We start from the raw sequence: 13,733 nt of genomic DNA on the forward strand, positions 1-13,733 counted from the left end.
TTCCCCCTTAAAAAAATTTAAAAAATTGTGAATACTGGAAGCTAATTTGCTATGTAGATGGAAAAATCCCCTTTTATTATAATTTCTTATGAAAATCATAAAAAGATAGTTGAAATTCATTTGTACAATGATTCATACCAATATCTGAACTGCTTATTACATATTACTGTATTCCAAAGCAATTATTGCAACATTTACATAAACACTTAGGGGCTGATTCATTAAGGGGTGAAGTAATGGCTATGATTAAATTTTGTACTTGAACTATTCACAGGCTAAATCTGTCTGACGATTTAGGGCACAAATATATTAATTGTAAAATAAAGATAAACCTCAACGTACAAGATAACTAAACTGGGATAAACTAAACTGGCCTTTCGAACTTTAACAATATAGGTAGTTTTAAATTTATGTAAATATAAGTTTGTATATTATCATCTTTGTCTTTAATGATATTTTCTGTTTAGAATTATTTATCACCTATGATGTCCACTGCATTTGTGATTGATCCTACACTGATGGAAATTTGACTGCTTTACAATTTTATGGCCAGAACTATAGACAGCCCCTGGTCTGCCCCTGCACCACTTGGATCACTTGTCCTATTGATCTTTGAGAGTCAAAACTACTGAGCATCTAGTTACTATAACATTTCTAGATCGTATCATAGCATGCATTTACTTACAGTTACAACAATAAAAATTTGAATATTAGCTTAGTAAAATTCACTATAAGTCTTTTTTAAGAATTAATAAATCGGTTTTTTTTCTATAATTTAGGCAACTTAACACATTCCTTTGCTTTTTTTTCTGCCAATTCTTTTTTAACAAATTAAACTACTTTACTATTCACAAACTGCACTCCTCTCCTTAAAGCAGCGGCATATTTATTATTCATTCAGTAAAAGTTCACACCCAGCTAAAGGTAACTTGAAGAATAACAGTCATTGCATAGTTAAAGAATTATAATAGTATTAACATTAAAAATAAGTATTTTCTTACTATGTGAAGCTGCAAGTAGTCTCCCAAACCAGAAGCACTGTCCACTCGAAGTAACACTGCATCCTTCTGCTGTGTGGTGAAGCCAACTGCAAGGCGATCAGCTCTGGTACTAGGCCGATCATTTGGAGGCCAAGTGTATGTAATGAGTGCTCCCCCTTTTCCAAATATATATGTGGTGCCAGCTAAAACAAAAGAGGATAGAATATGAGATGGTATCCAGACAAATATTTACATTACATGTTAAGAAACAGTAGGCAATGAGATAATAATACAAGAAACATACATTTCTTCAAATGTTCTGCAAATATACTATGAAATGTTCTTAAGTCACATATTAAAAAGTAGCTACTACAATGTAAGAAAGAAAACAAAATAAAATAAATTGCTGTCAAAATTCATAGAAAAAGAGGTGCTGAAGTGTTAAAACTATGTTAAAAAAATAAAGTGACAAGGGGTAATCCCTACTGCAGTAGTCTGAAATCGGTGACTCAGGAGTGATATGTAACCTGTGATTAGGTTTAATAAGACATATTAACAACTGTGGATTTGTCATTTTCGGAGCTCAAAATAAAAGATATGTCTGGGGGCCCTTGATATCCAATGTAGCTGGATCATGAATGGAAGAGCATGGAGTCTATTGCTTCCTGCTCTCCCATTGCTTTAAAACTGGCTTCCTGAGGACATCAGTCTGGGGCCCCAGGTATAATTTCATTGCTGATTATCATTGCTAGTCTTTACTATTAAATCATTTAATAATTCATTTTTCTATATGTTTCTCAAAGTTTCTTATATGTGGTTCTTAAGGTACTATGGTTGGGCACCTATGAACAGTAAAGTTCAGAATGATTGTTTTTCACATATTATAAAGAAGTACTAATTAATCAACAAAAAAGGACTCCAAGTCAAAAGGTAGTGAGTTTAAGGTCAGGTCCAGATATGGCATAGCTGCAATAGTCACAGACTTGCTGGCACAGCTTTTCCACCTGGTGCATGCCAATGTATCCTTCCAGGGTGCCCTGGAGTGAAAAGGTTTAAAGAAGCAAGAAACCCCATTTGATTCCAGCAGGAAGACCTCCACAACAATCAGCTCACTTTGGAGAAATTCAAGAGAACATAGCTGCTTTTTTCTCTCATTTGGATTATCATACATAAATGATATTCTAACTTACATTGACCTACGGATTTAACCTTAAATGAAGAGCAGTCATGTCTACAAAGGTAGGAAGCTAACAATCACTTTATATACGTTTTTCCTTCTTAAATAAACCTATCAGTCGTTTCTTGCACTGCTTTAATCTGAAACCAGGAATCTCGTTGCCTTTGTGTAAACTTCTGAAAATGCATGCTGTTCCAGTATGAACATTATACTATTACCCACTCAACAGAAATGCTTTCAGTATATGACATAACAATAGAGGGTTGCCTTTTATGCTCCTAATTTGTAAGATTTTTTTTTTCATTTTACAAAGGTTGATCTTAAAAGCTGAATCATTGGAACAATTATAAGGAGCATTCATGAGTCATAACAGGAGAGGAACTACAGCATTACATTTCCCCAATCAAGATTTCCTAAGAAGTAGAACATCAGACTTACAGATGTTACAACAGTTACAGATGTCCAATAAGAACACATTCTAGTAGTGCTTTTAATTTCTTCTTGGTTTTAAAGAAGCACAGGTAGTGTGGCCGATTTCATGATACTACCATCACTACATTTTAAGAATAATTCCAGAAATATTTCAGCCAGATACATCATAATATAAAGACTTTATTAAGATGTGTGTAGTCATCTTGCCTAGGAAAGAGCCAAGGTAGAGAAAAAGCAGAGAAATCTCATGGGCTCTGGGAGCCAAAATCAGGTTCCTCCATAATTCTTCACAGGATCATTCACATTTTCAAAATTTGACCAAGTGCTGCAAATGTTACCCCTTTGATGAAAAATTAACGAGCACCATATGGTAGTGTTAGCAGGATTGTATGTTGACATGAAACAGCAGCAAAAATGGTCCCTACTTGCCATGGAGCACAATCTCTATGTCTGGACAGTGTTATTATTACAAATATGTTTAGTCAGGCAACCGAAAAGCTCAATTGAATCATGAGTGAGGAACATCTTGGCAGCTACAACTACCACTTTCCCTGAATACGCTTACTGTGCATCTACACATGATACAGGACTTCGTGACACTCGATTTGCTTAATTCATCTAAATCCCTAATCCTACTAAAATGGAAGTCTTAGCAACCACCAGCAGTGACTAAATCAGGAAATAAAGCATCATGGCCCTATCATTTGACTCACATTCAGTTTGCTGCAAATCTAATAATGAACTCCCAGGAGACTACTACTCTTCCTCCTGATAAGAACATTTGGAAATAGAATAAATCATATTTTAATATTAAAATAGTAATATTTATGTGAAATCTGCGTTTTACTCTAACAATACATTTGTATCTCAATATCATGGTGCTTAAAACATAATCTCACAAATTAAGGCTTAGACAGACGGATATAATAATATATATTCACAACACCTGTGTAATATGTGCAATTGCTCGTACCTATGCCTGGACATGTCCTAAAATGTATGAAACAAGCTGACTAGCTTTTTATCATAAGATTATATTATGATACCCCATGACATAGGTGGCAAATCTATGGAACAGGTGTCCAGGAGGCATTCATAGTAATCTCTACTGGCACCCAAGCTGTCACTCCAAGGAGAGTTTGCAAGACAAGTAAAGTTACTCTACACATCCAGGGTAGTCCAGGGTGTTCAGTGTTTTTTTTAAAGCAATGCTTCCTACGACCACACGTGGAGTGAGGAGGTGTGGACAGGGTTGGCTCATTTCCGTGATACTTCCTGTTCAAGAGGACCCTGGAAGGAAGCTAAAATGATAGTCCAAATTTTCCCTTCTACTTTCTACTGTATTGGTGTCCTCAAGAAACCCTTAAAACTTAAAGATGTAGAGCAGGAAGCAATAAGTTGCTGATTAAATTGCTGTGTTGGCACTATGTGATAAGTAAGTGTGTTTTTAATCTGTAAAAGATTCACCATCACTGTTCTATGACAAGATGACTATTACAGAGGGTTCAAAGTGTGGTCACTAGTAGATGTGTGTGAATTAAAGTCTTTACAGATTTGGGTTTTGAAGTTTTGCAATATTGTAGTGAATTGGTTTCATTCAAAACTGGACTGGACTGGACAGAATTTGACCTAGGGCATGGGTGGGTCTGTATGCATTATATAATCCCTGAAAAGATGTGTCAATTTAAAATAAACTGTGTCTAATTACACTTTTCTCAAATCAGGCATTGGCCACTTAAGTAGACTAAATGGTTAAGGGCTAAGGATCAGGTTATATTTGAAAATATAGTCCAAGGTGTAATATTTGCCCATACTCCTGTTCAGAGCGAGCACTATCTCTGCTGAAAACAGACAAATAGACTGGGGAAGCGAGCCAATGGGAAGTCACCTTATGTGTTTCTACATTTCCAAATAGTTAAATGTTTGTGCACCAGAATTTGGATCATCATTTAAAAATCTGTAGACTTAAGTGGAATTCTACCCAAATCTGACCCCCTGACACTCTGCATAGGATGGGACATAGTCATATATGATGCAAGGAGTCCCTTCTTCCCTGCAAACCAGCAGCATCTAAAGCTGTTCTTTTACACTATTCTGTGATCTTCTAAAGCTTATCATGGAGCTGCCATTACAGTAAAACAAATCACAGGTAAGGTAGGGCACAGTTTGCATTGTCTTATTTTACTTCTCCTGTAACTGTATAGGCATACAGCAATCACTTGCTGTTATAAATGGTATTTTATTTCAGTCCTACCTTAACAATATTACAATGAAAGCCTAGGAGGTTTACTGAAATCAATTTCGCCAAGGGAAAGAAAAAGGGGTTCACATTTAGATAATAGTATTGATTCTGTTGAAGAAACAACAAACAAATCCAAGCGTCAATCCCCTCCCCCACACAGTAGCTTCACACTTCCCCTGCAGCAAGCGCACATTGGTTTTACCTCCACCCACGCATCCACCACTCCATCCAGCTGTGGGAACACTGTAAACAGATGTTACAAAGCCCCATAGAGATTACAGCCTAGAAAGCGAATGGGTGAATACAAATTAACCTTGTATATCCCACTTAACTGAATGCACTAGGCAACGCTATAACATGCTAGAATACAATGCAGGTCAGAATCCAGGGAATATGCAGTCTGGTAGGAATTATCATTCCACCATCAGACACACAATGTCCTGCAGTCCCACTTCTGCAGTGCTGTGTAATGCCAGCCATTAGAATAAGGCATTATGTTAACATGCGGCTCCCGGCTTCTGTTTGTTTACAATAATTAAGAGATTGCTTTTACCGCTTTCTGTAGTGTCTTAATAAGAGAGCTGACAAGGTTAGATGAATGTGTTCTATGTTTATCACCTAAACAGCAGTATGAGCTTTAAGAGCTCATTTTACCAAAACTAAGACTATCAGGCTGGGACAGATTAATGGAACGCAAGAATACAGCCATAGATCAATAACCACAGTTGCCATAGTAATGCAATTTATGTTCTATCTACATCCTAGCACTGTAGTTATACACATTGCTGATTTATTATACAGCAAGTCTATTCTAAAAACATTTATCTTAAACCCACAAAGTTGCATTCATCTATACAAAGCCTGCAGAATTGTTACTTCTTTCCTCTTTCTGGATAATAGTTTTTGCTAACCTCCCTACCTAATAGAATTCTCCCCAGTTAATTAGTGGCCCCTGTTGTGAGCACAGTAATGTAGGGAAGAGAGGGAAGAGAAGCTCGCCTTTAATTAAAAAATGATAACGAGCTCTAATTTTGCATGGAGAAAAGGGGGAGGTGGTAGGAGGAGAAAATGAGATGAAGAAAATGCAAAAAAAAAAGTTGAAAATGTAGACAAAAAAATAAAGGAAAGCAGCAACAAGAAAGGCGTAAAAATCCATAATTCAACATTAGTGTTAATGACTTCTAATACAAGAATAAAAGCAGGGAGAGAATAGAATAAGAGATGCATGGGCGGAAGGAAGGTGCACTACGAAGAGAAACATTTTATAATGACCTCTAAATGAGATATTTCCATCTCACCGGGATATTCCGTCACTTTACCATGATTGTCAGGATCTCAACTATTGTGCTGCCATTGATACTGGGGATGAAGCTGCAGTGCTGTTTGCTGTTTGTGGTGTACTTTAACGTGTCATTAGGCTTCCTTAAATTAGCCTACAGGTGTTGAAAGAGGTGCCTTATGTAAGGTAGCACTGGATTCCAAGTTTTCCTTTTACCACCATGGAAATCTAATTTGCATAACCCTTACTTACAATCCTCACTTGATCATGCCTGGCCTTAAAGATTGAGCAACATGTTTGTTAAGGTGGCCTACAAAGGCAAGTTTCATTACCAAACAATGCCTTCTTTTTTATTGAGGTCAGTGGAAGTCTTAAAGGCTAATGTATTACTTAATTAGAAGGGAACAACTCTAAGGGTTAAAGAGTGAGAGTAAAGAGGGGGAAATAAGTGACGACTAAGGATGTAGAAATGGTCCAGGATAAACAGGACACAGCATGGTCTGTGATTCACTGAACAACTACAGCCATGTGAATTGTCCATTATGGCAGATTCATACTTGCCGAGTTTGGTCTGTGAACTATGTATTGTGCAGGGTCCTGATTTATAGACCAAACACATTCCTGGAGATGCAACTACAAGCGCCATATCAAAATATGATGCACAGAATTCCTGCTTCCCTTATATACAGCAGAGCCAACACTACAAACATTACAGTGTCAGGTCTGCTTTTTAATGGCGAAGCAAGAACCCCATTCATCCTATATGAACATGGTGCTCGGAGTCGTGGTGCCCGGATTTCCATGATGAGTTTCAACCATTTTAGAAAGATTCTAATGTTTGGTTGCGTTGCTTGCTTAATACGCTGTATAGTGAGGGGGCATACAATTATAAGGTACAAAGTAAGACAGGCGTTTTGAACACCACTCCAGTCTTAATCTCCCCTCTTCCTCACTGCTGTTCTGCAGGGTGGATATACTAAAAGCCCGAGACCTCTTAGTATATCCAGAAGTGATCTCTGCCAGGTCAGACCATATCAGAGTTTTCACTATACCTTGGATTAAAAAAAAATAGGTGTCAGAATTCTGAATGTCAGAAATAGGTACTTTTACACGGCAGAAAACGCGCGGACATGGCATAATAAATTATGAAATTATGTGAGCATACTACGCAGTGGTAATATATGAGCACTTAGGAGAGTCACTGTGTGACAGAATTCATGATACCTATAACACATTTCGCCTGCTGTATTCTCTACTAAGGTACAGTACAAGATTCTGCACAATGACATGATCTGGACCATGATATGGCAAAACAAAAAAGAGAACTAATGGTACAAGCAATGGATAAACTAAGGTGGATAAACCAGTATCAAAGGGATAGGTAGCAAGTCACTGGCATCAATCTACCATTTCCAGATCTGCTGGTCAATATTATATATTATATTAGGCAACTGCTATATAAATCATTACTAATATATGTGACTAAATACCTATACGGCGAACCACACGTTCAAAGATTCCAACAAATGATTTTGACTCCTTATAGACTGAAAGTATGTTATCATGAATTAATGTGCCACCGTTTTAGAAAACTTCTTTTGTGTAGCTGTACATTTTCTGCATCTGTCATCAAAGGTAGCAATTAGGACACCTGCACTTGCATTATTAGCAGAATGGAGGGTTGGGGCTTTCATACGTGGGTGTTTAGTTGATACATGGGTTGAATCAAGGCGTGTTGATAACAGAGAGTCATGTTAATGAAAATGGAGAAAATATATGGTACATTAGTCCTAATAGTTAGATTTTAAAGAAGAAACATAAAAAAAATGAATATTTAAAACGGGGCTGTCTAGACATTAAAATGTTCAGCTTCGGCAAAACTCGTAGTACAGTACTGAAATGTGATTCAACAATAACGGAACAAAACAAAGAAACAGCAGAGAATAAGGGTTTATTATTAAGCAGACTTTTTAAAGGGATAGTCTGATAACCTTTTAAGAATATATACTGAGTAAGACATTTAAAAGGGATAGACTGGGTTATAAACGTTTAAAGGGCAACCTATACTGGTTATTAACAAAAGACAAAAATGGTATCTAGAAAAACAATGACTACTAGAAGATAACCCAGCATGAAGACAATGTTCAGGAATCATCTAAATACAATATTAATATTCAGCCACTCTTGTGACACCAGAGGGGTTTTGTTCAGGTCAAAAAAGCAGATTATATATTTAATATCTTTGTGGATTTCACTACTCTCAAATTACATCTGAGCCAAAAGTGTGAGATATAAAGGGAATCATTACTCAACGCAGTGAACTCTATAATGGAAAATAGCACCTAAATGTCCATATTGCCACTTTTTTGCCTTTTTTAATTTAAAAGTGATCAAAAGGTCATACAGTTTTTAAAACTGTATGAAACGAAAACATCATCCCATCCTGCACACAATGACACCTTTCACAGGTATGTAAACTCAAGCATCAAAAAGTAACATGTGTCAGAAAATTGCGACAAGCTGTTTTTTTAATGCAAGGTTTTTGAAATTTTTTAAGGATATAAAGATATTACTAAACTGTCTAAATTTGGTATCTCCTCGATCGTACTAATTTAAAGGAAAGGTGTCATCTTCAAAGCCTTAAAAATATGGCGCTACTGTGTTTTTTTGCCACCATTCCACCATATTCAGAAGCAGCCATGTGCATTTAATATTTACAGATAATATTCGCTGTTATGTGCATCTTCCTTGTAGAATAATACAGTGTTTAATATCAATATTGTCAATAATACTTAAAAATAGTTTTACATAAAAATGCAAGTGTTAAACCTTGGCTTTATGAAATATGACATGATCTGCCTTTCTTAAAGGAAATCTACCACCAGGATAAAGGAGTGTAAGCTATGCACACTGACATATTGGTATGTGCCCCCTCTGCCAGGATCTGCTCTTCTTTTAGGTTCTTTTGTCTTTGTTTTTAAAGTTTTTATTATGCAAATGAGCTTGAGGGGCTCTGGGTTCTATAGATGTTAATGTAGTCAGGAGCCCCTGAGTTTCATTTGCATAATTTTTAAAGCCTTTTTTCATAAAAACCAGGACATAACAAGCTAAATGAAGAGTGGTTCTTGCCAGAGGGGGCACTCGCCAGCATGTCAGTGTGCTTGGTTTACAATTTATCTTCCTGCTGTTAGATGTCCTTTAAGCAATGTTGGCTGTCTCATCCAAAGGGTTTTAGACTGTTTATTTCTAAACTGGGATGTACTTCAGAACATCACTCCTACTCCTTTTTGTCAGTGTTCTCAGCCATTAAGAGAAGTAAGGATCAGCTGTGGAAGGATGAACAAATCTGGAAAATGAATCCTGGGCTCAGCACTTACATGTAAGCAATACATGTAAACAAGCATCATTCTACACATTAATGCCTTTATTCTTTAATGTCACTTGCAGCTTCCCTTTTGGCTATATAGTGCAATGTGGTACACAATGCTTTAAGTGAAAAATGTTGAATAAAGCTGGAAATTACATTTTGATGTAATGTATCATTACAAAGTAATTCTAACTATAGTAAAGCTATACAAAAAATAACCTATAGGCTGCAAGATTATGTTATTTAGAGGAAGACTAAGAACAGAAACAATACAAACCACAAAAACTTTCACCTTTCTCCAATTTTGACTTCTAGTTCAATAAGCATTATTATAGTTGTAAAGTAACTGACAACAGTCTTCATGCTTTGCTGTGTCTGCTGGAGTACAAAATATGTGAATATGATTTCCGGGATGAGAAAATGAAACCTATACCTCTTGTGCTACCTTTAAAAAGAAAATAAATCAATGCCCAGCCTTATGGAGTGACTTGGGATCATAGCCAAACCAAGTATTTCCAAGAGGAAAAAGACAAGCAGCTGCAGACAATACTGCATTGTGCTTTGGATTCTTGGCAAGTGGTGAGGCCATAGATGTGGATCACAAAAGGAGAATGACTTATCAAGCCATCTGTGCTGTGGAGTCTTGCATGCACCTCTACTAATTCTGGGATTGAAATATGTTAATAGACACATCACAAGGCTTTCTGAATGTCTGACATTGATTTTCAGGGATTTTCTTATTGGTAGCACTTGAGGTATTTTACTTTTCCCATTCAGGAAAACTTATATGAATTTTCCTTTCTCAGATTTTCTAGCAGAGAATGAATTGCCTTTTCCACTATGTGAACTGCAAATGTGGCCTAAAAGGATAGTATTCTTAAATACTGAAAATGTTCTTCAATATTGATTCATGATTTCCTCTGAACACCATTGTTCTGTGGGGTTCTCCGGGATTCCCAGGAGATTAAACCCAGTGTTTTATGCAAGATTCCAACAACATTGTTTATTAGCAGAAGAATAGAATGCTGCAAAGATTGAGTTTCTGATTTGGTAGAGATTACAGCTACAGTCTCCGCTGGTTTTCTGGTGGAAACTATAGTAAATACGGTGGGGTGGGGCAAACTGCGGTGATGGGGAGATTTACACGCCTTCTCCACCAGAAAACTGGCAAAGAAGGCATTATAAATCTCCACAATTGAGTTCAACTGCATTTTCTGATTCTTTTATAGATTGAGTTCCTTTAGGCCATTTTCCTTAAATTTGTGGCCCAGAGGCACATGGGTATTCATGTGATTTTCTTTCTAGGTATTGGTTTCTCTATTTGAAGTCACATTTTACCATGTAGTTATTCCGAATTTCAATCAATCTCCTACATTTATAGCATGCATATGGATGCATAAGGGTGCATGCGTAGGAATCATTAACTATATTACTAAAGGCAGTCCCTGGCTTAAGGACACCCAACTTACAGTTGACCCCTAGTTACTTCTTCGACCACTGTGATCTCTGACCAACTCTCTTGAAGCTGGTAATATACTGTATTTTAGCACCAGGCTGCAAAGTTTAAAATGTCTGCAATAAAGCTTTATTGTTAATTCAACCCAAATTGTAAAAAAATAATAATTTGTCTGGTGTTACACTTACTAAATATAAAATATTTACATACAAATTGAACTTAAGAACAAATCTTAAGAAACTCTTTTGTATGTAACCCAGGGACCACCTGTATATTGATTTTAAGGTGGTACTAATAAGGTAAATAGGTTTAAGCAAAGTTTAAAAAAAGTTTGAGAACTTCCAATCATTGTAGGGCCTGCTCAGGCAACCCCATTCCATTTATGTATAAGCTAGATATTCACCAGAATGGCAGCATATAAAACTACATTTCCTCTATGGTGACTGCTTCTGGCCAAAAAAGAAATATACATTAATTTCCCACAGCAAAATAGCATCTTTATATTATTCTCAAAATAGCCAACTGACAGACTTTAATAAATGTTATGCTTTTTGCAATTTTCAAGCTATTCCATGCTTGTTTTACACACAGCCTTGTCATTCGGATGGTAACAAAGTAGTAACAGTACCATAGAATCAATAATATTACTGTATATAACAGAGGCATGTATGTGACACAATTTCACCAAATTGTTAACCTTTCTCTGTCCCTGTCGTATTTGTATGACAAGGGAAATAAACAGTAGGAAGCAGAGAACTTACTGATAGTCAAATTTGATATTGATTGTTACGAAGGTTTCTCAAGGAGAAACAAAAGCGTCAATGCAAACCACATCCCAAGTGCCTAGTGCTTAGCCAGTGATCCAAGAACATACTATTATATCTGTCTTCCTTTCCACATTCCCATATAGAAATAGTGGTGTGTTTCTGTGTCATTGGTTTCAGAAGAAAATATGTCCAATTCTTCTATATATGTAGGACATTTTCTGTTAATAGCTTTTGGTCTAATTTACCACAATGCTATGAGTATATGTTCACTTCTATTCTTTACTTAATAATGGTCAAACCTTCACAAAGATCTGTCATTGCCAAGAATGACCTTCATCTGTAAAGGATTCCTTCCTGAGAAGGCTGCAGACATCTCTATTGTGGGAAGTGATGATGTCATCAACTGCAGTTAATAGATGATTGAGTGTAACACTAGATGGATGAAGAAGTAAAATAGTGTTGGGGTTTTCATATTTTCATGTGGTGCGGAAGTCACTATTTATGTACTAATAACTAAAATTTTTACATCTTTTTGGGATACTACACTGCTCAATGTAATGTTAAAATTCAATAGATTAATTAGAATTCAAACATTTAAAAAAAAAAAAAGTTTAATAGCTAAAGGCTAAGCTTGGTGTACAAATTCAGGAAACAAGCAAATGCTAGTTTTAAAGGAGGGTCTGTCTCACCTACTGACATGAACACTTTTTTATTTAAGGGAATCTGTCACTTGGATTTTCACACGTATAAATCGCAGCCACGATTATTTGTTGCTGTGATCACAGCTACTGAGAAATGATTAATATAAGATGGGTTGATATCAGCAAAAGCACTCCTGAAATGTAACAATAATTCCTTTTCATGATGCTCAATCACTCATATCTACTTCCATCTTCTGGTAGATGTACAGTAGAGCCACCAGGCTTCTCGGCATGTACATAGGGATAGCAATCAACCTCCAGAATTCAGGGACATTTTGGTAGACAATGGATCATGTTTTAGATGTCTTACATCAGTAACTGTGCTTACAGCAAGGAGACCAGAACTAATGTTACAAATGGAATCTGCCAAAACCACTATTTGCTTGTAATTTTTCAACTTCAATAAAGGTTTTTTTCTGATTTTATCTCCTTATCCCCTTCTTCCCACTTTCTATCCCTTATCACTGTCTTTATGCATTATTAACGGACTTATTTTCACCAAGCAGTAATGTTACACAAGTTTTGACTTTTTTTGCAAAACAGTTAGATGGCCTTATTTAGTAGGCCACTTAAAAACAAGAAACGTTTATTAAGAATATAGTCCTCGGCACAAAAAAAATGAAATCTAATCTTATTTGAAGGCATATATGCAAATACAAGTCACAGTTTTTCTTTCAGGGTTCTTTAGTTATTATATGCTCATCTCTGACAAAGGGTAATATGTAGAGATGAGCGAGTATACTCGTCCGAGCTTGATGCTCGTTCGAGTATTAAGGTACTCGAGACGGCTCGTTGCTCGGACGAGTATTTCCCCTGCTCGAGATCGAGCATTTAATTAAAAAAACACAGTGAAGAACAATGAAGAATAGAATAAAAACAGTGAACACAGTGAACACAGGATCATTTAAGTGAAAAACACAGTGAAGAACACAGTGAAGAATAGATTACAGATGTTCGGCACATCTGCTTACTTGTCGGAAGATACGCGCGGAACGGCGCGAACAAAATAGTATGTGAAGAACAATATATATGTGTGAAGAACACGGTGAGCAGCACAGAGACATGGGGCAGCGGCAGCACGGAGACATCGAGGGGCACGGGGAGACATCGAGGGGCACGGAGACATCGAGGGGCACGGAGACATCGAGGGGCACGGAGACATCGAGGGGCACGGAGACATCGAGGGGCACGGGGAGACATCGAGGGGCACGGGGAGACATCGAGGGGCACGGAGACATCGAGGGGCACGGAGACATCGAGGGGCACGGAGACATCGAGGGGCACGGAGACATCGAGGGGCACGGAGACATCGAGGGGCACGGGGAGACATCG

The 13,733-nt window shown here is 37.0% G+C and overlaps 1 protein-coding gene across 17 annotated transcripts in view; it reads right to left on the minus strand.

Annotated features, from left to right (window-relative positions):
• NRXN2 (neurexin 2) overlaps positions 1–13,733 on the minus strand; it is a 588,251-nt gene that overhangs the window by 145,588 nt on the left and 428,930 nt on the right. For all 17 annotated transcript variants that reach the window (XM_072117807.1, XM_072117808.1, XM_072117809.1 and 14 more), the window contains one exon: positions 1,002–1,183. In XM_072117807.1, the coding sequence (XP_071973908.1) occupies positions 1,002–1,183 (182 nt within the window). The remainder of the gene's footprint in view (positions 1–1,001; positions 1,184–13,733) is intronic.

The sequence above is a fragment of the Engystomops pustulosus genome, chromosome 7 (genome assembly GCF_040894005.1).
Source record: "Engystomops pustulosus chromosome 7, aEngPut4.maternal, whole genome shotgun sequence".
NCBI classification, from domain to species: Eukaryota; Metazoa; Chordata; class Amphibia; order Anura; family Leptodactylidae; genus Engystomops; species Engystomops pustulosus.